The sequence below is a fragment of the Oryctolagus cuniculus genome, chromosome 18 (genome assembly GCF_051225735.1).
Source record: "Oryctolagus cuniculus isolate XC-2025 breed Fujian yellow rabbit chromosome 18, ASM5122573v1, whole genome shotgun sequence".
In the NCBI taxonomy this organism is placed as follows: domain Eukaryota; kingdom Metazoa; phylum Chordata; class Mammalia; order Lagomorpha; family Leporidae; genus Oryctolagus; species Oryctolagus cuniculus.
Genome location: NC_142884.1, coordinates 49,511,358 through 49,539,151, shown reverse-complemented (window position 1 = coordinate 49,539,151; position 27,794 = coordinate 49,511,358). Strand labels below are relative to the sequence as shown.

At 47.6% G+C, this 27,794-nt stretch overlaps 1 protein-coding gene across 1 annotated transcript in view; it reads left to right on the top strand.

Annotated features, from left to right (window-relative positions):
* The window catches only part of LOC100355283 (liver carboxylesterase 1), a gene marked incomplete at its 5' end in the record, with an annotated part of 32,822 nt that extends 5,028 nt beyond the window's left edge, over window positions 1-27,794 (top strand). Inside the window, 11 exons of the mRNA XM_089319087.1 lie at window positions 809-953; window positions 2,643-2,776; window positions 7,529-7,682; window positions 9,318-9,422; window positions 12,232-12,336; window positions 18,976-19,116; window positions 21,121-21,201; window positions 21,461-21,608; window positions 25,458-25,589; window positions 26,909-26,981; window positions 27,237-27,794. Coding sequence (XP_089175213.1) covers window positions 809-953; window positions 2,643-2,776; window positions 7,529-7,682; window positions 9,318-9,422; window positions 12,232-12,336; window positions 18,976-19,116; window positions 21,121-21,201; window positions 21,461-21,608; window positions 25,458-25,589; window positions 26,909-26,981; window positions 27,237-27,399 — 1,381 coding nt within the window. The remainder of the gene's footprint in view (window positions 1-808; window positions 954-2,642; window positions 2,777-7,528; window positions 7,683-9,317; window positions 9,423-12,231; window positions 12,337-18,975; window positions 19,117-21,120; window positions 21,202-21,460; window positions 21,609-25,457; window positions 25,590-26,908; window positions 26,982-27,236) is intronic.

The following is a 27,794-nucleotide window of genomic DNA, read 5'->3' as shown; positions in this document are numbered from 1 at the left end:
CTGATCAAGCACTGGTGTGCACAATTCCTCCTGGACTCATTGGCAAGGGTCTTGTTGCATCTCAGGCCAAACAGAGCTGTAACAACCAAGTCTCTTGGAGAAGAGGGCCATTGCTGGGCTTGAACATGGGAGCGCAGTCAGCAGGTCTGCCAGCTGAGTGTGAATCTGCACTCTTGAAATTACCCTCCTGGGTCTTGGGTTCTGTTAGGTTTTAGAGAAATCCCCTCAATAAGATCTGGGACTGAATGTAGGAAAGGAGCTCATCTAAGGTCACCCAGTGAATTAGTGGCAGAGATGGGACTGGAATGAATCTCTCCTGAGGTTGTCCCATGGAGATGTCAGCCCTGACCTGCTGCTGCAGGCTGTATGTGTCTGCCACCTGGGTGACCCTCACGGTTTATAGAAGGCTAGCATGGACTACAAGTCTTACAGCTAGGGGGAGCTGCACCCTGCAGTCCACCGTGAGGAGCTGAGAGGAGAGTGGGGCCCCATCCTGGAGGTGCAGGAAGTGCATCTCCCAGGGAAGGTCAGTGTATGGGCATCCTCCTCTTCTTAGTCCAGAGTGTCCATAATGTCCTGGAGAGAATGGTGCCAAGGCCTTCTCGTGGTGCAGGGTCTTTGGAGGCCTGTGTGAGTTGCAAAACCCCACCTGAACCACCCCAGATAACCTACTCATCCCCCTACCTCAAGTCTGGCGGTAGCAACTCCATTACAGCCTTCCACCTCCCAGTCCAGGCCTAGCCTGAACCAAGAAGTCGCCTTGCTCAGGTCTGGTTGTACCTCAGGGATTCTTTTTCTCCCTCAACAGGTGCTCCCAAATCACAGGGTCAGGGCCAGTGCTCTCAGAAGTCTTTGCTAACAGACTGGAGAACATTTCTCTCGTGTATTCGGAAGACTGTCTTTACCTGAATATCTACACTCCTGCGGACTTGACAAAGAAAACCAGGCTGCCGGTAAGCATGGGGATCCCAGGTCCAGTGTGTGAAGTTCAGGTCTCAGGCTTCTTTCTACTGAAGACCAGAATGGGAAGAAGGAGATTTGAGGTGGGGGCATCACAGGCCAAGGCTCTCAGGATTTCTTCCAGCCACAGGGAACACAAATTTCCCATACTTAAGTGCCTTAGTGACACAGGGTGAGTGCTGGTTCATGCCCTGGCTGCTCCACTTCTGATCCAGTTCCCTGCTAATGTGCCTGGGAAAGCAATGGAAGATGGCCTAAATGGTTGGGCCCCTGCACCTACGAGGGAGACTGGGATAGAGCTCCTGGCCCCTGGCTTCAGCCTGACCCAACCCTGGCTGTTGTGGTCATTTGGGGAATAAACCAGCAGATGGAAGACCTCTCTGTCTCTCCCTCTCTCTCTAGATAATTCTGACTTTCAAATAAATAAACAAAGCTTTAAAAAAAAAGAACTTGATACCCAGGGTAGCTAAGACATGGTTTCCAACAAAGTCAAAGCCAAAAGGAATCAGAGCCAACATTTCAACTCTTTATTTACAGAGAGAGAAACTGAGGCCCAAGCAGGGGAGGGGAGCTCACACAGTGGGGTTGCAAAACTAGAAAGTCACTCTTCTGATCTCCAAACCAGGGCTCTCTAACACAGACGGGAAGACAGCGTGTGTTGGCTTTCCCCCATACCCCAAGATCCATCCATGACAACGCCACTCTCCAGCAACAGAGGTGTGGGGGGCAGAGCTAGAAGGGCTTTCCTTTCTTTGTTCTCAGTCAACTATCTGGGATTTTTCAGGGCTCCTTTCCCTCTGTAAGTGTCTTTGGCACAAGCTGATGAGCCAATGAGTCAGTATCACCTAAATCAACAAAGGGACAGAGATAGGGCAGGTTGCCTGTTGCTGGGTGGAGAGAGTGGAAGATTAGGTCTGCTGGAAGCGGGCAGCTGTCAGCACCCAGCCGGTCTCCCAGGAACGCCCCTGGCTTGCTGCCCACAGTGAGCTACAAGCTGTTCCTGCACATGCTTTATAAGGCCCTACAAGGAGGGGATAAAGGTTTGCATGCCCCTTCAATCCTTTATTCTTTTATTGTGTAGCTGGTGTCCCCATATGGGTGGGTGACCGTTCTGGTTGGGGGAGAAGGAGAAGCACAGAACTCTCAATCCACATCCCCTGCCTTTGTGGAGTTTGGATACACAGAGGAGGCAGAGAGGAGGCTTATTAGGGTGAGAAACTCTCAGGGGCCTGTGTGTTCCTGGAGACAATCACTGATGTGCAGAGAAGTTTAATTCACTCCAGAAAAGTTAAATGAGATGAAGTGCAAGGGCTGACCCAGTGTGTGTTGAGCTGGATGGATGGTCCAGCAAGGAGGATGACAGAAGCGTAGGGCAGAACCTGACATCCCGGACTTTTTCTATTTCCATCATGACACTGACAGCCTCAAGAGCCTTGGGAGGAGGTGGCATTTAGGGCTGGAGATAAAGGCGGAGGTCTCCAAGGTGCTCTGAGTGGTGTGATGCCCTTGGCCCCAGCTGGGGGAGCTGCAGAGGAGGGAGACTGCTTGTTCAAGCTTTACTGGACTCTGGTGGATGTTGGGTAACAACCACCCTGAGTCAAAGCCAAGAGGTAGGTCATCAAACCGGTAACCTCTTAAGCTCTGTTTCCTGTAACCTGTGTGTCTTCTTCCTCCCCGACCAGGTGATGGTGTGGATCCATGGAGGTGGGTTACTGTCAGGTGGGGCATCCATCTATGATGGCCTGGCCCTCTCTGCCCATGAGAGTGTGGTGGTAGTGACCATTCAATACCGCTTGGGCATCTGGGGATTCCTCAGGTAAGATCCTGGACTCTCCTCATGTGTAGTGGTCCCACAGTGAGGGTGCTAGGACCCAGCTCAGGTCATGTTAGCCCTCCACAAGACCCTTCTTAAGTTCCTTGTTGAGGCATCCAAGTCCCTTCATAACTGGGCTCCACCCACCTTCTCATTGTGCACAAACACTGCTTCAGTTGCTTCTGAGTTTTAAATCTATTTTTACTACTGCCTGGAATGCCTAATCTACCCAACCCACTCCTATTCACCCTGCAAAGCCCACCACATGTTACCTCCTGTGAAACACTCATCTCTACCTATACGACCCTAGCATGTTGCATTCCTCTTTGATGACGGTTAGCAAGCAACATAGCAGTTAGGCATTTACACACTCCTCAAGGCAGGGAAAGGAAGGGGTAGACTCACAGAAGGAGCTTAGTGAACACTTGTGTACGAAGTAATGGGTGGGTGCAGGTGGGAAGTTGTCAGAGAATCTGACTCAGGGAGCAATGCTCCTGGAGAGGTAGTGGTGACCACTAAGCTCATTTCCTGTTGGGGTCCGATACACGCAGGAATCATGGCTAAAGCCTTCCTTCTCCTTCAGGTTCCCGTGGGGACAGGAACCAGTTCTTCTGCAGGCAGGTACTCGAGAATTTTCTGAGCGCATCTGACCCAGAACAGCTGCCCCTGAGACGGCTGCCGGGTGGGCATGTGTAGGAGTTCTACTCCCCAAGGGGAAAAACATAGAGCAGGAGGAGGGACTCAGGTCTGCCTTTCACTGGGTTGTGTTCCAGATTTGTTATCTCCACGGAGGTTCCACATCCCTTTCATCTGCAGCCCATGGTCTGCTCCTTGAGAATGTAAAACTGCTCTGAGATCTCCGTCCAGCTCATTCCTCCCTGTCCTCCTCTACCCAAGCCAGGCAGGTTCTCAGCTGGCCGTACCATCAGCCTCATCTTGTTAAGGTCACCAGTGAGCTTCACCAGCCCTTGGCCCAACCTTATGCCTTCTTGGCACAGACACAGATGACCACTCAGGTCTCTGAAACACTTCCTCTTCTGGTTCTTTGGCTACAGCTACCTCCTGGACTGCTTATTCTTAGCCACTTTGCTGGCCCCTTCTCCTTCACCCCCATCTTCGTGGATCTGGGTGTCCCCCATCCCTCTCCACAAACCCCTGCATTATCTCATTGGTGCTCTCAGAGCTCTCTGTTTATAACCTCCACCCTCCCTTGAAACTCAGGTGCCCATCATAAGCTACCTCCACCCCCCTCCACAGATGTCTAAAGGGAACTTCCCACGTCACCTAAACAGGCTGGACCTCGGCTCCCAAAAGTCCCTCCTCCAACAAAGACACCCCTCCCTTTCTCCAGGGCCTCTTGTGTGACTGCTGGCAGCTCCATCCTCCACGTGTGCAGGATAAAGGGCTGTGGGCAGCCTGGGCTCTTCTTTAGTTCTCACCCCACAGCAAGTTTACAGGCAAACCCTCTTGGCCCCACCTTCAAAACAGAATCAGAATCCAACCTCTTTTCATCTCTTTTTTTCCAGCCATATCCAAAGCCCTTGGTCTTGTGACTGGCTTTTTGTTATAACCACTTACTTTTAAACTCTTGCTAAATTGATACTCTGGCCAGTCTACACAATGTCCAGAGGGGTCCTGAAGACATGGAATGAGTCATGTCACATCTCTGCAGTGGTCTCCCATGTCGCCTGCAGTGGCATCCAAGTCCTTCCCAAGACACACAGCCCCCTCCAGCTGCGTCTTTTGTGCTCACACATCTGTTCACTGGACCCCAGGACCTTTGCAATTACTGTTTCTTCTTCCCAGAATTCCCTTCTTTGGAATTTGCAAGATGCCTGTCCTCATTGTACTCAGGCCTTACTGAAGCATGGCTGTCTCTAGGTATCTGCCCTCATATTGGGATCTGAAACAACACCCTACTCCCCATCCCTGCCTTTTCCTCAGCCTGGTTTGTTTTCTTGTGAAGAAGTTTCATGACCTGTCATTATATTCTGTATTTATCCATTGTTTTGTGGTCTGTAGTGTGAGCTCAGTGTATTGGGAGGTCTTTTCTGTTTTATTCTTAGACGTGTTCTAGCTCTGAGAACTCTGTTGGGCACATAGAAGATTTTTAATGTACAGTATCCAGGTGAATGAATGTGGAGCCCTGCACAGAAGTGCTGTGGAATTGGGAGGTGGGTGAAGACCCCTGTGTCAGGGGTGCTGGAGCCCAGCCTTATTCTTAAGGCTTCCCTACAGCTCACTAAGTAGTTCATTTTCCATTGCTGCAACAAAATACCTCAGGTTGGATAACTTCTAAAGCAAAAGGGTCTATTTAGCTCACAAGTTCAGAGGCTGCAGTTTCAAACAGCATAGTACTGGCTCTGGTGAGTGCTCCATTGATTATATCACATCACAACAGAGTGTACCTTGCTGGGCACCTGTGGGAAATCACACAGTGAGACAGGAAGCCAGGGCAGGGGTAGCTAACCAGGCTCCCATGAGAACTACTTTAAGCCTTTCTGAGGCCATGCCTCTAATGACCTCACAGATTGTCCCCACCTCTTAAAGGTCTGACCACCTCTGCATGTCACTCTGTTGGGAACCAAGCTTCCCACACATGAATGCTTGTTCTGCAAACTACATCGAAACCACAGCATTCTGCTCTTGGCTTCCAAGGTTCATTGTCATTCTGACAGTGCAAACTAGCCATTGCATCCTTAATAGTCCAAAAGCCTTAACTTGTTCCAGAAGTCCAAGTCCAAAGTCTCGTTTGAGGCTCAAGACCAACTCTTTCATCCATGAGACCCTGTAAAATAAAGAAGTTAGATCCTTCCAAGACAAAATGATGGCACAAGGAAATGATAAAAGCTTCTATTCTAAATGGGAGAAATAGGGAAGTCAAAATAGACTCATAGCAAGACCAGAAGTCAGCAGGTATATAAAAGCTCTGGCTCCAGCCTTTTGTGCATTCTGTGGTGGTGGTGGGGAGGGGTGCAGGGGCAGCTAAGGACTTCACTGGTTGCAGCTTAGTGGTTGATCTCTTGCACTGCCTGTTACTGTCTAAAGCTGTCCCACCAGTGTTGCACGTTGCCAATGTCTCTACCTTTCTGGGGTCCCAGCTGTGGCAACTTTCTAGTGACTCCCCTAGACATTCTAGTTGGAAATCTTTGTAGTCTATGGCATAATTCTGCTTTGCCTCTCAAGGTTTTCTTTGAAATCTTGGTGGAAGCTGCCATGACCTCATAACTCTTGCATAACCCACCTGCAAAACCAGCAAACCATGCCTGAGCCTCATTGAACTGTGGCTGAAGCAGCTTCAGAAAAACAGAATCCTGAGGTGGTCCCAGGCAGCCATCCCATGAGGTGCACCATGGGCCCTTTCCTTGACACCAATGAGCACTGACAGGCGTCTGGACCTGTGATGGGAGAGGCAACCTGGAAGATTTCTGAGACACTCTTAAGGCTTTTATCAATGGTTCCGGTGGTTGTCATTCATGGTAACTTCCACTCTGCTTCCCTTTGCTCTCACTGCAAATCTCACTGCAAGAGGCAAATAATACCCATGCTGCACCCTGAATGATTTGCTGTTCTGCCAAGCGATTGGTCCATCATTTTAAAATTTAATCTCCAATAAGATCCTAGAGCACAGAGTAGATTCAGCCAAGTTCTTCGCAGTGGTGTAATAGGGTCACTTTTACTCCCATTTCCAATCAGATATTCATTTCCATAAGAGCCCAGTTCCCCAAATGTCATCATCTTCTGAACCCATACCAAACCACCTCTCTCCCTCCCTCTACTTCATTCTAGGCTTCTTCTAGCCTGCTCCTCCCAGCTCTTCCAAGTTCTGTCCTGACCCACTTGAAAATGCTCTTCTGTGCTTTCACACATAGTTGTAGCAATGATTCCACTCCTTGGTACCAACTTTCTGTAATAACTTTTCTCTGTGGCTCTCGCAAAATGCTTGAGACCAAGTACTTTATAAAAAGAATGGTTTCTTTTTTTCTATTTTCTTATTTGAGTGGCACAGTTACAGAGAGGCAGAGAGAGAGAGAGAGAGAGAGAGAGAGAGAGAGAGAGATCAGTCTTCCATCCACTGGTACACTCCTCAGATGGCTGCAACATCCAGAGCTGTGCTAATCCAAATCCAGGAGCCTGGAGCTTCCTCCAGGTCCCTCACATGGGTGCAGAGGCCCAAGGACTTGGGTCATCTTCTACTGCTTTCCCAGGCCATAGCAGAGAGCTGGACGGGAAGTGGAGCAGCCAGGACTTGAACTGGCTCCCATATGGGTTGCCGGCACTGCAGGCGGAGGCTTTACCCACTACACCACAGTGCCAGCCCCGAAGAATGGTTTCTTTAGCTCATAGTTCTGGAGCCTGAAATGTCAAACAGCATTGCACTGGCTCTGGTGAGGGTTCCCTTGGCTAAATTACATCATGACAAACGGCATTGTAGCAGGGGATCACAAGATGAAATATGAAGCCAGAGAGTGGATAAGGGACAGTCTTGCTTGTCTAAAAGCCCTCTGATGACAACAAGTGTCTTGAAAGAACTATATTGGTTACTTCTAAGGACAGGACAACCCACTCACTTGGTTCCACTTATTAAAGGTTTTATGACGTTCCAATAGATTGTCACATTGAAGACTAAACCTCTAGCACAGGAACCCTTGGGGAAATAAACACATCTAAATCATGGCAAGCCCCTATTCCTTATGTGATCTGGTTTCTGGCCATGACTATTCTTCCTCTCATTCCCATCCTGTTGTTTTACAGCACAGGAGATGAGCACAGCCGAGGGAACTGGGGTCACTGGGACCAGGTGGCTGCGCTGCGCTGGGTCCAGAACAACATTGCCAACTTTGGAGGGAACCCAGGCTCTGTGACCATCTTTGGAGAGTCAGCAGGAGGTCAAAGTGTCTCTGTTCTTGTAAGTGTTCCTGGCAGCATCCCCCTCCTGGGCATGATGTGATTACTGATGGAGCCTCTTCAAGACCAGCAAGCCCATCCAAAGCAAACTTTGCTTACAAGATCTATAGTCAAGGCACACCATGCTCACTACACAGCATCAGATGATGGGGAGCTAAGTACCAAACTCTCCTTGGCCAACTGAAAGCTCAGCACACCCTTTCAGGCACTGGAGTTATGAGTCTCCACTTGAAGGCTGCAGCAGTGATGTTCCTCCACATCTAACTTGTTCTGCCAAGCGATTGAGAGCCTTCTCTCTCATTCCTAATCATTTAGACATTGAGACTCACCTCACTTCTGTTGGAAAGAAGAGTGGGCATAAATTATGAAAAACATGGGTCCAGGACAAGTGGTGGGCAGAAGATTATTGTTGGGCTGGAAGTCAGATCTATATGTTAAGGGGACTCAGCCACAAAGAGCAGGCAGGGGTCTTCCTCTGAAGTGGTCTGATGGCTTGTACACACCCAAGAGAGAACATAGCCAGTTCTGGGACTGGAAGATGAAGTGATCTGGAAGGCGAGAAGCAGATAAGAGAGATGGAATACAGGGCAGAGGGAAATGACGCAGGCCATGCGGGACACAGACACAGCCAGGGGGCGTGTGATATCTTGCTGGTGGGGCAAATGAGGCTGGGGAGATGCTGAGGGAAACAAGAAGGTGCTGGGAGCTGCAGGAGACCCTCTAAATGTCTCATACTCAAGATTGGGGTCAGTTCTATTACTGTGATTTTCAAACATGTGTTGGTTTCAGAGTTGCATACTCAGAGGGAAATACTTTTATATTTTTAGGGTGTAGGGAAAGAGACAATATGAGTAAACCCAAAGAAGAAAAAAGTCACCTACAATCCTACTGCCCAAGGAGAACCCCTGTGAATATTTGACACGCATTTTCCTAGTCTTTCTTCCATGACTGTTATCTATCTGTCCTCTATCAGCCTTTTTATCTATCATCTCTCTATCCATCTCTCTCTACTGATTTTGCATGTTAGCATTTATCTGTTTCCCCCTTCCTCTAACATCCATCTTCTTTATATAATATCTTCCCTAGATAATACATTATAACATAAATACTGCCACAAACATAAAACTCATGTATAATATTTCCTTTATGATTATATAGGATTTCATGGTAAGAATCCAAAAATACATTGATTAACTTAATGTCATAATATTGGAATCTTGGGTTATTTTCAATTTTTACCATTATAGACAACATGAATACTTTCAAGATGAATTCCTAGCATTGAATTCTTAGTATTTTAAGATGAATTCTTAGTCAGAATTTGTAACTAGGAATTCCCAAGTTGTCTTTTACGTACTTCCAATTGTCACAATGTGCAGGTACTACACACTCCTAGTGTGCAGAACTGACTCCAACTCTTAGTGTCTCTTGCTGTTTTCTCTGAATCCATCCTGCCAAGATTCTCTTGTGGAAGCTTGGCCCAAGGGAGCTAGGGAAACAGGCCAGGCCAGCTGAGGAGGTTTGGACCCCAGTGCCTTCAGGACAATGGGCCAACACAGGGCTGCAGGTAGAGGAAGCCTTGAAGAGCAAACATCACTCTGAATCTTCCCCTGAGTATGAACTCTCCCTTTCCCAGGTTTTATCTTCCCTGGCCAACAACCTCTTCCACCGGGCCATTTCTGAGAGTGGTGTGGCTCTCACTCCTTGTCTATTCAGGAAGGACATCAAGCCAGCTGCTAAGGTAGGTCTCACCCTGGACAGCTCCTGCCTTCTTTGCTCTGCTCTCCTACATCCTCAGGAATCTTTCTGAAATGAGAATGGCTGAGCAGGTAGGACAAGGAGACACCTCTCTCTACGTTCTAATTCTACAACAAAGCAAACTAGGCAAAAAGCGGGAAGTGGGAGTGATTTATTATCAAGGGTGAGCTGAGATTCATGTTCATGACTGGAACTGTCAGAGTGAGCTCCTCACAGTGAGCCAAGCTGCACAGTGGGCAGTGCCTGTGAGTAGTTCACAACTCCTCCAAGGCTCAGTCTCACTGGATGCACTTGCAGGCTGGGGGCCTGGAGAAGATCTTCACTGAGGGCCTGTGATGGGGGAATTCACTCACTGATTCATTCAGTCATTCAATGGTTGGTTTCGATAGGGCCACACATGCGATGACCTCATGAAATTCCACTCTATTGAATGAGATAGATTAATGACTACAAAGTCATGTAAATTATTAAATATTGTGGCTCCTGTTTACTAACTAAGTCCAATCTCATTCTAATCAATTCTCTTTCATTAAAAAGCCCTCCCTCTTCTGGGCTTACCCCTGGTCACATGGACACCCACTGGTAAGAGAAAAGACTTCTGAGACAATTTTCCCAAATCCTAGCCATTCCCTCCCTCCTGCTTATCAGTCCTGTGGTGAGGATGCTGTACTCACCACTCTACTAACACCAGCTATAATGCAGAGGTAGCCAGCTCCATGGCTCACTAGGCTAATCCTCCACCTGCGGTGCTGGCACCCCGAGTTCTAGTCCTGGCTGGGGAGCTGGATTCTGTCCTGGTTGCTCCTCTTCCAGTCCAACTATCTGCTGTGGTCCAGGAAGGCAGTGGAGGATGGCCCAAGTCCTTGGGCCCTGCACTGGCATGGGAGACCAGGAGAAGCACCTGGCTCCTGGCTTTGGATCGGTGCTGTGCAACAGCCGTAGCAGCAATTTGGGGGGTGAACCAACGGAAGGAAGACCTTTCTCTCTGCCTCTCTCTCTCTCACTGTCTAACTCTGCCTGTCCAAAAAAAAATATGCAGAGGTAATAGCAGAGTCAGATGTAACAACAGAATCTTAATTAAGGAGCATCTAGTCCAGGAGTTGGGAGAGGGCATTAGTAGAGTTTTGCTCTCAAAGTGACCAATGAGTCAGGATCAAAAGAGTGAGAGATATTCCATGTGGTGAGCCAAGAATATTCCAGGATTCCAGAGGGAAAAGCATATGCATACTTCCTGTGGCAGAAGGAAGTATCTTGCATGTAAGAGAGTGAGAGAAAGTTGATGAGGCCAGAGCAGAGGAAGCAAGGAGAAACTACAGTGAGCTGAGGGCGGAGTCATTGGCAGGAATCATGCTGAACAGGACCATGGAAAGGGTTTTGTCACCATCTGGAGAGTGGAAGGAAGCCAGAGGAATGGATGGTCACTGAACTGGCTCTGCTGAGGAGCAACTGTTAGAGCCAGAGCCACGGAGTATGTCAGTGGAGTTGTGAAATCTGGTGCTAGTGGAGGGTGAGTACAGCACCACAGGGACTGATAAGCAGGAGGGGAGGGAATGGCTAGGATTTGGGAAAATTGTCTCAGAAGTCTTTTCCCGTACCAGTGGGTGTCCATGTGACCAGGGATAAGCCAAGAAGAGGGAGTGCTTTTTAAGGAAAAAGAATTGATAAGGACAAGATTGGACTTTGTTAGTAAACAGAAACCAGAATTTGCAAACTTAAGGGGGTCCTGCACTTTCTCATTTCTTTCCCTCTGAGCATTGATTCTGGGTCACACCCTGGAACAGACTGCATGTTCACCATGACCCCGGCGCAATGGAGCCACATCCGGCCATCAACATCCTCCCCTCTGGTTGAACACTGGGATGCCTTAAGATGGCCAACATGTTGTTTTCTTAGTGCTCACACTGATATCACATTGTGTGCTTTCTTAAGTGCCTTTGTGTTAATAGTCTTGTCTAGGGTACTACAATTCTGCACTGCTCAGTATGCAGGTCACATGGTGCCCTAGATATTTCATCTTCTAGAATAAGTGCAATCATTATCCCCACCATTTTTTTATTTTTTAAAGATTTATTTATTTATTTGAAAATCAGAGTTACACAGAGAGGAGAGGCAGAGAGAGAGAGAGAGAGGTCTTCCATCCACTGGTTCACTATCCAATTGGCCGCAACAGCCGGAGCTGCGCTGATCTGAAGCCAGGAGCTAGGAGCTTCTTCCAGGTCTCCCATGCGAGTGCAGGGGCCCAAGGACTTGATCCATCTTCTACTGCTCTCCCAGGCCATTACAGAGAACTGGATCAGAAGTGGAGCAGCTGGGTCTCAAACTGGCACCCATTTGGGATGCCAGTGCTTCAAGACACGGCGTTAACCCACTGCATCACAGTGCCACCCCTCTCCCCCATTTATAGTTGAGAAATTAAGACACAAAGAAATGGAGTTGTCTGAAGCCTAATGGCTAGTAGAGTATACTCCTATACAGGGTTTGAAACCAAGGAGTGGAATTCCGGATTCCATCCTCTTCACCTCCAACCTGCACTGTTTCTGATTCAGCTTTGAGATTATCATGTCAATTTAACAGAGATTAGGTAATTGAGACATAGAGATTGTGTAATTGGCTCATGTCACAATGCAGATTCATAACAGAATCAAAACTCTGTGACCCCGAGCCCACACCTGCTGGTCTAGAGTATTTTCACTGCCTTCAGAAGTTGGACTTCGAATAGGATTACCTACTTGCTTATTAATGGATGGAAGGGACATCACACTTGAACTGTGCTCTCACCTCGATCTCTGTAGCAAATCGCTGTTGCAGCTGGTTGTAACACCACCACCTCGGCTGCCTTGGTTCACTGTCTGCGCCAGAAGACAGAGGGTGAGCTCTTGAATGCAACATGGAAAATGGTAGGCCTCCCCTCCCCATGTCCTTGGACTTAGGCTTCACTGTCTTCTTACTCTGGAAAAAGTACCTGGGACAGTGTCAGTGCCCAAATGTGAATAGAGAATTTCATTGTTTTTCTTTATCATTGTGAAATACTTCAAATGCCAAAAATTCCAAAAATAATAATATGAGGGAAAAGTACATAATAATTCTGCACCTTTTCAAGGTTAATATTTTTCCACTCTCATGTTCACATGTCTTGGTTAAAAATAAACATTCCATAGTCACCAAAGGAAACATCCTGAATTTTGTGTTTGGAGATATTAAGCGCAAAGATTTTCAGAAATGGGTTACAAATTATCTTTGTTGGTTTAGAAACTGCATAAATTATACCAAGTCGAGTAATAGCTCAGATGTCTAGAATTTCTGAGACTCTGCCTCAATTATCATTCTAGGATGCCCATCCATCCACTCATTCCTTTATCATCCATCCATCCCTCCACCCATCCACCCACCCATCCATTTTGTGATCCATCTATCCACTGATGAATCAACCCAATCCATTTATATCTTCTATCATTCTAATATCATTCCATCCACAATGTTTCATTAATCTATTTTCAATGTATAATCATACATGAATCATTTAGCCACAAAATATCTTCATCCATCATGCATTTGACCAAAAATAGTGATCCATCCATCACTTATCTTCTAGCTATCATCTATCTCTCCATGTATACATCTGATTGACTCACACTGCATGTATTTAAAAACCCCATCCATCCATCCCCCCATCCACCCCTCATCTGTTCATCCTAAGTGTCCAAAGCTAGGACACTTATAGCCAGCTAGGCTGCTTCCCAGGGAGGGTGGCATTTGAAGACTGATGGATATTCAGGAAGACAAATACCCAGAGAACACAGAGTCCAGAGCCAATGGGAACTGGTTCTTAGTGCAGGAAGGTCTGGCCAGGAGCTCAGAAGAAAACTGGGGTCCTGAGCAACTGAGAGTACTCCTGAGCCCCCAGGGCAGGCCCGCAGCTCTGGGCTCTGCCTGTATGACTATGGGTGGTGTCTAATGTAATGTAGGACATAGATTCTGGCTCATCAGCTCCGTCAGCTCCAACGAGGGGACTACAATTAATTCTAATGTCTAGAAAGATGCATCTATTTTCATTGTTCTACATGTGGCACAAGAGGACCAAGCTTATAGAGGACGGGAGACACAAACAGCAGATGACCTCTCCAGAGCCCCAGTGTCCCCGTGCTTGTTCCCAGGGACTGTCTTTCACTTGCTGGTGCCTGCCCCTCCCTTGTCCTTCCCCTCGACCTTTGCTCATGCCCAGTGGAGACTCACATCCTGCCAACCAGCCTGAGGGGCACTGCGAAGCGCCTGACTCTCAACTGTCCAGCCCACATGATCAGGTTCCCCCAGGAAACTCTCTCACCACATCCTCTCCAGCCTCTCTACCACACGCCTTTGTCTTCACAGAAGTTTTTCACTCTCGATTTACTTGGAGACCCCAGACAGGTAAGGATCTTTGATTTCTTTATCATAAGTTTCAAGTCTAAACACCTTCAAGCTCCAATTGACTTGAATGAAAGCTTCCCTACTGTGGAATCATTATCACTCCGTGTGAGCACCTTGCTGAGGTTCAGAGATGGGTAACTCAAGAGATGACTTGCCTGGGTAACAGCCAGGATGACCAGAAGCAAGACTGGAATTCACCCCTTGCCTGCTGGCTCCCAGGCAGAAACTGTACATCCTGAGGACTCAGTCTCTTGTTTATCTTTCCTAAGAAGTCCCTGTGGGAGGAGGCTGAGCTGGAGCCTCCCACTGTGAGGAGGCAGAGAACTGGATAAGTGGTTTCTTCAGGAGTTCTTGTTGAGGATGACAGGTCAGGAGGCACACGGTTGATGAGCTGTGCAGGGAGAGAGTAGAAAATCAGTCCTGAGGACCCCATGCTCCTCCCAGCGCCTAGGAAATTGCATGAGTATCCTTTCCATCTTGTCCCTCGTCCCAGTTGATTTCCAGGCTCTGGTGATGTCAGCTGTGCAGCACCTTACATCTTTCTTACAATGCTGATTTCCCTGATACCTCCCTAGAGATCAGAGCACTTCCCTTAAAAAGACTTGCAAGGATTAACCGAAATTCATTCACTCATCCAGCGAAGGTTAATCAGGCACTTACTATGTACCAGGATCTGATTTAGAAGTTGGGAAAATAGCAAAAAAAACAGGTAAGATTCTTGGAGATGTCCGTTCCAGCAGGGAGAGTACAAGAGAAACACAAATAAAATATGTGGTGTGTTTGATAATGGCCAGCATTAAGGAGGAGAAGAAAGTGGAAGTGGGACAGAGCTTGCCAGTGGTTTGGATTTAATCCATAGAGTCAAGGAATGAATGACTGAGAAGGTCACATTTGAGTCAAGCTGTAGGGGAAGGGGAGAAGCCAGGAAAACTGGAGGAAGACTATTCCAGGCAGAGGGAGGAGCAAGTGCAAAGGCCCTGTGGCACAAAGCCAAGATGCTAGGAATTGGAGTAATTAGTGGAGACGACAGACTTGAGGTTAAAGAGGTCATGGGAGGAGCAAGGTAGGAGGCGGTCATTTAAAGGATTTGGATTTCTACATAGAGCCAGATGGGAAGTCTGTAGGGGTTTTCAGCCAGGAGTGGATGATCTTAGAATTTCCAAGGTTCTTTCTGCCTACTCTGTGGAAACTGACCATGGGGAGTGAACAGAGCAGATGCGGAGACCATTGGGAGGCCCCTGTGCTGCACTTAGCCAGGCACAGTGCTGTTGGCTCAGACCAGGCTGTAGCCTTGATTGGAGAGCAGTTGTTGGAGTCTAGGCATTTTTGAATGAATTGCTGCTGGGGTTTGCTAATGGACAGAACATAAGGTGAGAGAGAGAGAGAGAGAGAGAGTGAGAGAGAGAGAGAGAGGTGCCCCGACTTCTCCAATCTAAGCAAGGCTATGTCAGTGGCCCAGTCAGGGCAGCCACTGCAAGCACTGAGTGGACAGTAGCCATTACTGTGGTTCTCCCTGTTGCTGAGGTCACTCTTCCCCCACTGGTGCTGCTACAGTCAGCCCTCACTGTCTTCCTCCCAGACTTTTACTGCGTTCCCTTCCTTCTCCTGTGCCCCATGTGGTGCCAGAGTTGCTCATTGAACACAGGTGAGAGCCTGTCACTCCTTTCTTAAAAGCCTGCCCTTTCTTGCCTCCATTACATTAGTCCTTCCCAGCATGTCTGAGTGTCTGCTGGGTGCCAGCCATAGAGCAGAAAACACACTCCACTCTCCGACTCTCTCTTGTCCCTGTCCCATGTTTAACCTTCAAGCCCAAGGTTCTTTGGAGTTTCTGGGACCACACTTGCACAGTGACACCTCTGCCCTTTGCTCACGTCACTTCCAGTGACTTGGAAAGTTCCACCTCTTTCTTCATCTGTTAATGCCCATCATTCCTCAGAGCTCACTACGCATGAGAAGCACCTGTTCCATGTGACCTGCACTGTGTCTGCCCTCCAGAGAAGTGCGTCTCTTGTCAGCTCCCATGGCTGTCCTTTAAGGCCTGCACAGCCTTTCTAAGGCAGCAGGAGTTGCCTCCAGATACCGTTCTCTACTGTCAGCCAGATTAGATTAGGATTTTTACATGTCCTCCTGGATCTAGTTCTCTTTCCAGGACTTCTGTGGGCAGCCAGAATGGACTCATTATTCATTGCTCTTTGCAGTACAGATATAAGTACAGGAAAACAAAGGGTCCCAAACACTGGAATTGTCCACTTCCATATGGTACGTAGGTATGGAAATGTGCTGATGAACCTTGGAGCTGGAGATGTGGGAATTAGGGATGGTGTCTGTGTGGGGCATCTGTCCTAACACTGCTAATGAGTGACATCTAACCCTTACTCAGTCCTTTCTGGGAGCTATGCTGAACGTTTACACGTGTTTAGTCATTTAATCTCCCCCACAACTGTATTAGTCTGTTTTTGTTACTGTAAGGAAATTCCTAGAGCTGGTAACGTAATGAAGAAAAGCAGGTTTTTAGCTCTCAGTGTTGGGCATTTAAGGTCATGGTGCTGTCATTAGCTCAGCTCTGGGGAGACCTGAGGGTGGCACCACAATGGCAAGAGCACGTTCAGGAACAAGGGATCACACTGTTGACAGGAAGCCAGAGAGCAACTCTGACTGGGCCTTGCTGTTCTAACAGCTCCCTCTAGAGATGACTAACTCGGGGTCCAATGAGAACCATCTAGATCCCTTCCAAATTCAGCACCTAAGAACCTCCTGCTAGGCCCCACCTCTAAAAGAATCACCACCTCCCAACACCACCTCACTAAGGGTCAAGACTCCACCACATGGATCCTTGGAGGATGCACTCCAAACTGCATCTTATTTTTTTTTTTTTTTGACAGGCAGAGTGGACAGTGAGAGAGAGAGAGAGACAGAGAGAAAGGTCTTCCTTTGCCGTTGGTTCACCCTCCAATGGCCGCGGCCGGTGCGCTGTGGCCGGCGCACTGCGCTGATCTGATGGCAGGAGCCAGGTGCTTATCCTGGTCTCCCATGGGGTGCAGGGCCCAAGTACTTGGGCCATCCTCCACTGCACTCCCTGGCCACAGCAGGGAGCTTGCCTGGAAGAGGGGCAACCGGGACAGAATCCGGCGCCCCAACCGGGACTAGAACCTGGTGTGCCGGCGCCACAAGGCGGAGGATTAGCCTAGTGAGCCGCAGCGCCGCCTTCCAAACTGCATCTAAACCATAGCAGTTACCCATCCCATAGATGAGAAAACTGAGGCACAACCAGATAAAGTTACTTTTCCAAAGGAGGAGCTAGTGAGTAACAAAACCAAGCTTCATAGCTAGATAGTCTGACTCCAAAATTCATGTTATTAACAACCACACTCTTACAAGTAAATATGAGCCACAGACACTACTCAGAACCAACTGCACAGATGGTGACATTTGATTGAGGCCGTATTCAATCTATGACCCAGGAAATAATGTTCTTCAAGGGGAAAACCTAAAATTAAGAATGATCCCTACGAGTCCATCTCTGATTCGTACTCATCGTATGCTCTCGGATAGGGAATCAAGTCTCAGGATAGGCACCTTGGCTGATGCGGAGCTTGGACTTCCTGAAAACAAGCCATCTATCAGTAGGAGCTCCTGGTTAAACAGAGAAAATACAGTTGGCCCTCGTTCACTATGGATTCTGTACTTGTGAATTACTTGTTCAGATGTATTTGTTGTCCTGAAAGAGACACTTGTAGCAATGCGGAAGTCACAGGCTTGAGCAGGGCGGACGTTTGAGCCACGTGATGTGCCGTTCCCTTCTGAGGTCACATGAGGTGATGTTCTATCTTCCTTTACCTTCCATGCTGAGTGTCTTCTCTGTGATCTATGCAATGCCAAGTTTCTGCATCCTTTGATCCAAGTTTTTTAAAATGATTTCCCTGTTTAGCGTGGCTCCTAAGTGTTGTACTGAAGTGCTGAAGTGCTATCTGGTGTTCCGAAGCTTAGGAAGGCAGTGATGCACCTCATAGCGAAAATGCATGCCTTACGTACCCAGGATTCAGGCCTGAGTCACAGCGTGTCAGCTGTGAGTGCAGTGTCAGGGGGCCGACAGTGCAAGGCATCCAAAAAAGGAAAAGGAACCTCAACATGCATATGAGGCCTTTCTGGAAACTGCTGAAGCATCTCCTGTTTGTAAAGGATGAGAAAACAGCCAAAGTTATGGATTCATGAGATGGTGGGGAACATGTAGAAGCCTAGTGGGCAGTATCATTGTGAGACCGAACACCAAAGAAATGCGCAAGCACATTGCCCAGTCCTGGAAGTGGTAAGTCCTTGCTGCCTGGTGCTGGAAACTCTATCAGAAGTCTCCGTTAAATACAGTCTTTAAAGTTAGGCCCATACATAAGATGTGAGACGAGGCTCTCAGTAACCTAAGGCTGGATTTTCCCTGGGAGCAATGGCTCAGAGTTCACTGCTGCAGTGTCCCTAGCACTGCTGTGGAGCAGAACTACCGGAGATAATGAGAATCAGTGATAGCTAAGAAGGGAGATAGGTAGACTTCAAATTGATGTAAGTTTATATGGCTCTGTTCATATATTATACCGGGCAGGTTGAGCACCCCAATCCCTAATACAAAATCTAAAATGTTCAAAATGTGAAAACTTTGAACACTGACCTGATGTCAACAAGTGAAAAATTCCACATCTGAGCTCATATTAAAATTCTATAAAATTAACTAGGGCTATGTGGATGAAGTGTGCATAAAACCTAAGTGAATTTTGTGTTCCTTCTCCAAGATATTTCATTATTTATGTATGTGAAAATATTCCAAAATAAAAAAAATGCCAAATCAAGAACTCTTCTGGTCCCACATAATTTAAAGAATGTTCATCTTGTATATACAAAGTTTGGTGAAGGTTTGCACCCCACCACCACCCCTGTTACTTTACCCTGCTCACCATGGTCTAAGTTCTGCCTCCTGGGGCCATACAGATTAGCCCCCCTTTACTTACAACTCTAAGCTTTCAAGAACACTGTCCATAGCCACATAGGTCTATGCTGCTAGCCTTGCCCTCAGATAGCAGAGTGGACAGTGTGGGTGTTACGTGGGGAAGGGCTCCACAGACATAATGCCCTTTCTGCCCTAGAGCTACCCGTTCCTGACCACTGTGGTTGATGGGGTGCTGCTGCCCAAGGCACCCGAGGAGATTCTGGCAGAGAAGAGATTCAACAGGGTCCCCTACATCGTGGGAATCAACAAGCAAGAGTTTGGCTGGTTTATTCCAACGGTGAGAATGTGCAGATCTTTTAGACAGACCTGCCCATCCACTCTCCAATCTCTGTTCCCAAGAGCTCTTCCTTCTCCGGGTCCATTTGAGTCCACGGCAGCTGTTGCTGTTGGCAGGAGTTGACATTGCCATAGAAGCTTTCTCTGGGATGGCTCGATAGTCACACTGGGTGGTTTAGCCCTAGAAACACTTCTCACCAGCACTCTTATCATTTTTCATTAAAGATCTGAAACAGCAAGGCTCGGAAGCCCTAGAAGAGATATGACTTTTCACCCAGAAAAACCAAGAATGCCTAGAAATGCAAAGGAACTCTTGGAGTCTAGCAGAGGAAAGCCTGTGGCCCAGAGGTTTCTCACATGGGCTGCTACACATGTGTACCCATGAAACGGCACATGTGTTCCCTCTTGGTCACCTCAGTGGAAAGACTCAGAGAAAGTTGCTTCTTCTTGAGTTTAAATTGACTTCTAGAGGTGATGAGTGGCTTTTGGGCCAATGATAAGCAGAGTTGGACCCTAGTTGAAGCTGGACTGGTTTGATTGAGTGCTACAATTGCAATTGGGAAAAGATGAGGCATGAGCTGAACTCCAATTCTAGAACCAAAAAGCTGGAGGTTTTCCAAAGCAGGGGTGTGCAAAGGGAAGGCCACGATAGTGAGTACTGAGGGGGTAGTCCATGTGGTTAGACCATCTGAATTTGTGTGTTTATGAATATCTTCAGGAGAAACAAGTTTCTCTTACATGGAAGACAGAAAGCACTGGGATACGGTGAATCGAGGACCCCATTGAGTTAGGCCTTCATCCTTTCACAAACACTGTGAAGAACATGAGCAGTTATCTCCATGAGTGTTCCCACTTCCAAGAGTTTTCAAAAAATTAAATGAGAATCCGCTCTCAATTCCTGCAGGAAACAGTTTGGGTAGTAGATGTACATCTCATAGGTCAGACAAAGGGTTTACAATGGTAAACTTTATAAAGTAAGTACAGTAAGAGAGGGTGCAGGGGCATATCTCCTATTACTGGGTTTGGCTGGAGAAAACAATAGATTCTCCTGGCAGCACTGAGTTTTCTCGGGCAGGCATGTTACGGGAGGCTAAGTTTATCCTAGGACCATGGCCTTTAGCTTCTTCTTCTTCTTTTTTTTTTTTTTTAACAGGCAGAGTGGACAGTGAGAGAGAGAGACAGAGAGAAAGGTCTTCCTTTGCCGTTGGTTCACCCTCCAATGGCCGCCACGGCCAGCGTGCTGCGGCCGGCGCACCGCGCTGATCCGATGGCAGGAGCCAGGAGCCAGGTGCTTTTCCTGGTCTCCCATGGGGTGCAGGGCCCAAGCACCTGGGCCATCCTCCACTGCACTCCCTGGCCACAGCAGAGAGCTGGCCTGGAAGAGGGGCACCGGGACAGAATCCGGCGCCCCAACCGGGACTAGAACCCGGTGTGCCGGCGCTGCTAGGCGGAGGATTAGCCTAGTGAGCCGCGGCGCCGGCTGGCTGGCCTTTAGCTTCTTAAAGCTGAAGTTGGGTCAAGTCTCTGAGTGTAGAGGTTTGGACAGAGCCATTGTGTGCCATGAGTTCTCATTTCAGAAGGATGCCCAAAGGACTGAAGCCATAACAGTAGGATTTGGGGTTTTCTCATCATCTGAGATAGGTGGAGGTATGGTCTGTGCCCTCTGTCCAAGAGCCCTCAACATCAATACTGGCTTCTCCTCCACTTTCCCTCTGTGACTGGCTGCTCATTCTGGGGATTCTTGCTGGATAAATATACAAGTACATATTTATATAGCAAAGGTCTCACTAGCTTCTGCTGGGCATTTTCAATCCTCTGTACTCCATGAGTTTCTGGATACATAAGGTATTTGATTCCTTGGTTCTGTCCAATTCATCAAAGTCACACATCCATCAAGGTCTGACAAAGAGGATCTTCCATCTGCATTGGCTTAGTTGGTTAGTCAGTGTGATTTTTCCTGTTAATTTCTGATGATTCACAAACACTTAACCCCTCCCTTTAACAGATGATGGGCTATCCACTCTCTGAAGGCAAGCTGGACCAGAAGACAGCCACAGAACTCTTGTGGAAGTCCTATCCCGTTGTTGTAAGAGTCTAGGGAATTATAAGAATTGGTGGGGACCCAACAAATGGTAGGAGGTTGCCCCAAATCACAGACTAATTAAATGGCATGAGAAAGACTGGATCTGGGGTTTTGCCCCATTTTTCTGCTTCTCCCACTTTACCACCCCGGGGGGAGTTGCAGAGGGTTCAAGAGGTTTGCCACTGACTCAGGTATTCCTCACCAGCTGGGGCAACCTCCTTACTCACCAGGGGAAGGTGGTCACTTTCTTGGTCCATTTCAGAACATCTCTATGGAACTGACTGCTGTAGCCACTGAGAAGTATTTGGGAGAGACGAAATGCAATGCCCGAAAGTTAGACAAGTTCCTGGAATTGGTTGCAGATGTACTATTTGGTGTTCCATCTGTGATTGTAGCTCGTTACCACAGAGGTGAGTCCCAGGGGTTGGATAGGGGAGAGACACTGACCCTAGTGGCTTCTAATTTTCCATCTGCTGGTTCACTCTCCAAATGACTCCAAGGCAGAACTGAGCCAGGCCAAAGCCAGGAGCCAAGAATCAGGAACTCCATATCAGTCTCCCACGTGGATGCTTGGAGGCCCAAGCATTTGGACCACCTTCCACTGCTTTCCCAAAGCATTAGCAGGGAGCTGGATCAGAAGTGGATCTGCTGGGACTTAAACCAGCGCACACATGGGATGCCGATGTTGCTGGCGGTGGCTTAATCTGATGAGCCACAACACCAAACCCTAACAGGAGCATTGACTCACAGGATTGAATTCCCAGGATAAGATTCTGCAAGCTGGAGACCCTGGGATCACCATGGCATGGCTCAGTCCCAGCATGGAGGCCTCACAGCCAAGGAAACCAATTCACAGCTCCAAGTCTGAGACTGAAACATTGAAACCCTGGGGACCCCTGCTGTATCTCTGAATTCAAATGGCAGAGAACCCGGGGTCTTGAGGCCCAAGGACAGGAGAGAGTGTCCCTGCTCCAGGAGAGAAAGCACATCGCTTGTCCCAGCTGGGTGAACCCCTCCTGCCCACGTTGGCAGTCAGTCTTCTACTTCTTAGTCCACTGGCTCCCATGCCAATTTCGTTTGGAAATGTCCTCCCAGACAATGCAGAGAGAAGGCATTGCCAGTTCTTAGGGATTCCATAATCTAGTCAAGTTGACCCATCACAGCTGGCTGAAACCTAGTTTGCTAAAGTTAACGGGAACAGGGGAGGAGTGGGGGCCAATCCTGGGACCCAGAGTTTCTCCAGGACCAGGAAGGCCCAGAGGAGGGGCACTGAGGGTGGTGCCAGGATGGGGAGGAGCCAGTGTCTGTGGCCTGGTTTGCTCTGTGGTTTCCAGAACGCAGGCTTCCACCACTCTTTGGCATTTGTCTCACTGTTTTTGATAAAAAGAACTTTTCTCAAAGAAAATTAATACATTACAATTGCAGAAGCTTTGAAAATATAGGAAATAAAGAAGAAGCTGCATGTCGCTCATAATGTTCACTGAGGCATCCACAATCTACTTTTTGTCTATATTTCCAGCTAATAAATGTTCATACCTCACATATAGTTTAAAAATAAATTTTATATTATGTGTTTGTTTAGAGATAGTATATTAAGGATATTTCTTAAAGCCCATTAAGAACATCCATTGGGGCCGGCGCCGCGGCTCACTAGGCTAATCCTCCGCCTAGCGGCGCCGGCACACCGGGTTCTAGTCACGGTCGGGGCGCCGGATTCTGTCCCGGTTGTCCCTCTTCCAAGCCAGCCCTCTGCTGTGGCCAGGGAGTGCAGTGGAGGATGGCCCAGGTGCTTGGGCCCTGCACCCCATGGGAGACCAGGAAAAGCACCTGGCTCCTGGCTCCTGCCATCGGATCAGCGCGGTGCGCCGGCCGCAGCACGCTGGCCGTGGCGGCCATTGGAGGGTGAACCAACGGCAAAGGAAGACCTTTCTCTCTGTCTCTCTCTCTCACTGTCCACTCTGCCTGTCAAAAATAAAAAAAAAAAAAAAAAAAAAAGAACATCCATTGGGGCAGTCATTGTAGCTCAGTGAATTAAACCAATGCCTGTGGTGCTGGCATCCCCATCAGAGTGCCAGTTCCTGTCCCCGCTTCTCTGTTTTTGACCTAACTTCCTGCCAATGTGCCTGGGAGAGCAGTGGATGATTTCCCAAGTGCTGGGCCCTGTCACCTACATGGCAGATCCAGATGGAGTTCCTGGCTCCTGGCTTTATTCTGTCTCAGCCTGGTTATTGTGACCTTTTGGGAAATGAACCAGCAGCTAGAAGTGCCTGTCTCTCTCTCTTCTCTCTCTCTCTTTCTCTCTCTCATCTATCTCTGCATCTATCTCTATCTCATCTGTCTTTCTCTCTCTGAATCTCTGCCTTTCAAATAAATAAACCTTTAAAAACATCCATTATTCCATGGACTGGGTACATTAATTTTCACCAGTCCTACCCTCGTGGATATTTGGACTGATTGCTCAGAGTCTGCTTATAGTCTGATGCTACAAATAACATTACTCTCACTTTGTGTACATAAATCTTTAACCACATCTCTAGTAATTTTCTTAACATTGCTTAATGGTTTTCAGAAGAGAAGTTACTTGATTAGAACCTAAGAACATTTCAAGGCAGTTGATACACATTGCAAAATTGCTATACAGATTATGAATATAATTCCTTAACTGAATTTCTCACTTGGGATACTTAGATTAAAAATAAAAATAAAGCACACTGCTTTACATGTTAATTTGCAGATATTTGATTACTAGTTCAATCCTTGTCTCTGCTTCTCTAGCTCCAGATTGGTATGACGAAATTTGTGCCCTATGATCCACTTAAGGGTTGTTTTAGGATTGAAGGGATTTTATAAATTTAATATTTTAGGCAAAAAAAATACAAATAAAATTTTTGGGCAGCATTCTGTCTAAAATAAATTCTCACATTCACAAAAGATCTTTCTTTATTCTTAGGTTCTGAGTCCTTTCTGAAATCATTAAATGGTAGAGGCAAGGTTAGCAACCAGCTGTGTACCAAGGTGGTTGTTCCTTGGAAAGATCACTTGTTCCATACAGCAGTTCTTGCTAACTGGGGCACAGTGGTGGAGGCTGAGGGGGTGACTGTAAACTTATTCCACATCTTCATGTTGATTTATACCTGTTGTTATTATCTCACCCACTTGTGCTCGAATATTTACTGATAGGAAGACATGGTTAGAGTATGTTACAAAATAACATATACACCACTATCCCCTTGTACATACATAATAGGAATATGTACTAAAACATCCAGGTGGTGTTCTCTGCACGGTGGAATTATAAATGAGTCTGTTCTTTTCTGTTGTCACATTTCTGAGTTCATTAATGTCCCCAGGGGGGAACATAAAATTTCCCCACCAGCCTGAATGAGGCTGATCCTTCTCTCCTAGGGGCTCTCCTGTGTGGGCAGCATGAGCAACGCAGAGCTCTGAGCTCCTCAGCTTGGGTGGTCCATGAGATGTTTCTGGAGCAGGAATTGGCAGCTCTGATGATCCAAACAGGGCAACTGACTTCTGTGGATGTGGACAGAGGGATTGGGTGGTAAGAGAGGGAAGCAGAGAATAAGAGGAGAGGGGTCAGGAGAGAGACAGTGCAGCTTCTCTGGCCCCTTCTCTTTTCTGCCACTCTGTGAGGTGACAGAAGTAGGAAGAGTCCAGTCTGTGGCTCCTGAGGTACAGGAGACAGGTTGTTCCCCTCTGCCTAGATCTGCATTTACAGATCTTAGTGTTCAGATCAGCAGTGAGCATTGCTTCACTCCTTTCTGAATGCATGAGAAAAATACTGAAAAGTCTCAGCGGCAGCCCCAGAGAAGGCACCAGTGAGGTTGTAGATATTCTCAAAATGCATGAACACCAGTTTATCAATGAAACACACCCGGCGTAACCTGGATGAATGTAGAGTTTCAGGTTTATGTATTCATCCTGAGTGAGAGGGGTTTATGAGAACTCACACAGTGTCCCTTTAATGATATTTATTTAAAGGATAAAACCAGGATCTCAACATTCATTCTTTCAATATTCATTCATTCAATGAATTCGGGTTCAAATCCCAGTTTCTGCTCAACCAGCTGGGCAGTCCAAGTGTTTCCCTGACCTTCAGTTTCTGTACTATGCTAATAACCAAGGACTTACTGTAGGGCCACACTTTGATGTGGCTGCACTGTTTATAATCCAAAGTTTCCTGAAAGCTAGAGACCTGGATACCATCCAGGTGTGTGTCTGCCAACATGAACTGTGTCTTCCAGATGCCGGAGCCCCCACCTACATGTATGAGTTTCAGTACCGCCCCAGCTTCTCATCGGACATGAAGCCCAAGACAGTGATAGCAGACCATGGCGATGAGGTTTACTCTGTCTTTGGGTTTCCCTTTTTAAAAGGTAACAGCTCTTTGCTCGCTATGAGTATGGAGTTAGGAAAGCTGGGTCCCAGGCTTGGTTTGGGGCCTTGGGCAAGTCTCTCCGTCTTCCCTGGTCTAACATGAAGAAGCCATCCTCACCCTCAGAATCCTGCTGCCACACCAATATGACAGGAGGTGGCTCTCCTGTGGGTCCCTGCTGCACAGTGAAAACACGTCCACTTGACTTCCAACTCCCAAGAGTATCAGAATGTGAGTGTGAGTGAGAGATGGTGAGAACTGGGGTTAATTTTGCATTCTGTCCAATGTGTATTCGTTGGTCTTTATTTCTGTGTATTATCCATCCATTCATCCATTCATTCATTCTCCCAATATCTGGCCCAAATTCCAGTCTGACCTCAATCAGCTTTACTATCTCTGAGCTTCTTTCTAACTACATATCATCTACATACCTGTCATCTAATCATCTAACTGGCATCTGTCTATCTAGCATCTAATATACCTGGCATCTGTCTACCTAGGATCTATCTACTTCTATCTCAAGTTCATATGTTCATCTAGAATATATTTAATCATAAAATATCTCAAAGAAAGGTTTTTACAGATGCCTTTCATATCTTAACTCTCAGCAATTGTCCATCACCTGCAACCTACCATACAGCTGCTTGTGGTACACAAGGTCCTTGGGCATCACCCAATAGGGAGATTATTTAGGGTGGTTGCAACTCTGCCATTTTTCAGACTGTGAAAACATGAGTGGGTAAGATATATACACTTTATACAATATCCACATTGACTGGGACAAAAGCCCCAAGAAGGAGCAACCCATAAGGATGAGTTGCTGGAGAACAGGGGTGGGGAACGACCAGCCTGTGTGCTCTATAATCTGAGGAAATCATTAGGTCTGGCTCTGCCAAGCAACCACAGGAAGAACTAGGAATTCGATAAATCTCTAGCAGGCTAGCTTCCAAGTTGATAATTGTGCTGTCCACAAATGATGTTAAAAATATCCAAATGGCACTGGGCAGACAGAAGTTTCCCCACTCTTTTGCTGAGGAAGAAACACTAGGGTATGACATTGCCACCCTGGGGGTAAGTTGGGCAGGTGGGCACAGAACACTGAAGGAGATAGTTTGGCTACATGCTCATTGATGAGTGCTCAGACAGTGATTCTCAAAGTTCAGACCTATAAATGAAGATCTTGCTAAAATACAGGTATTTGCTCACTAGGTGTGGAATAAGGGCTAAGAGTATATTTTTAACAAGCTCCCAAGTGGTGTGGATGCTGCTGGCTCATGGACTACATGTTCAATAGCAAAGACTTGTCTTTGATGTCCCCAGGGGGTGCTTCAGAAGAGGAGACCCAGCTCAGCCAAATGGTGATGAAATTCTGGGCCAACTTTGCTCGGAAAGGGTGAGGCTGGTGACCAAGATGGAGCAGGGTGGGAGGGTTGGAAGCTCATACCTATTGAGAGGGGTAGTGTCTAAGGTTTGGGTGATCAGATTCCTGACTCTGTTACAAGGGAATAACTCCAAAACGTTAGGCATTCAACGATGGTGAGCTCCTCATGTCTCGCAGATGTGAGAGTGAGGGGCCCCCTGAATGCCTCAGAGGGGTTTTAGCACTGCAGAGCAGCTTAAAGAAATTTCTATTTTTTTCTGTTCCCAGGAACCCCAATGGGGAGGGGCTGCCCCATTGGCCAGGATATGACCAGAAGGAAGGGTATCTGAAGATTGGTGCCATCACACATGCAGCCCAGAAGCTGAAAGACAAGGAAGTGACTTTCTGGACAGAACTACTGACCAAACAGGTGTTGGAGAAGTCACCCTAGGCAGAACACATGGAGTGGGAAGTGGAAGACCCAGTCAGCATCAAGATTCTAAAAAAACAAGCCATTCGGCCGGCGCCGCGGCTCACTAGGCTAATCCTCCGCCTTGCGGCGCCGGCACACCGGGTTCTAGTCCCGGTTGGGGCGCCGGATTCTGTCCCGGTAGCCCCTCTTCCAGGCCAGCTCTCTGCTGTGGCCAGGGAGTGCAGTGGAGGATGGCCCAAGTCCTTGGGCCCTGCACCCCATGGGAGACCAGGAGAAGCACCTGGCTCCTGCCTTTGGATCAGCGCGGTGCGCCGGCTGTCCCTCGCCGGCCTCGGAGGCCAATGGAGGGTGAACCAATGGCAAAGGAAGACCTTTCTCTCTGTATCTTTCGCTCACTGTCCACTCTGCCTGTC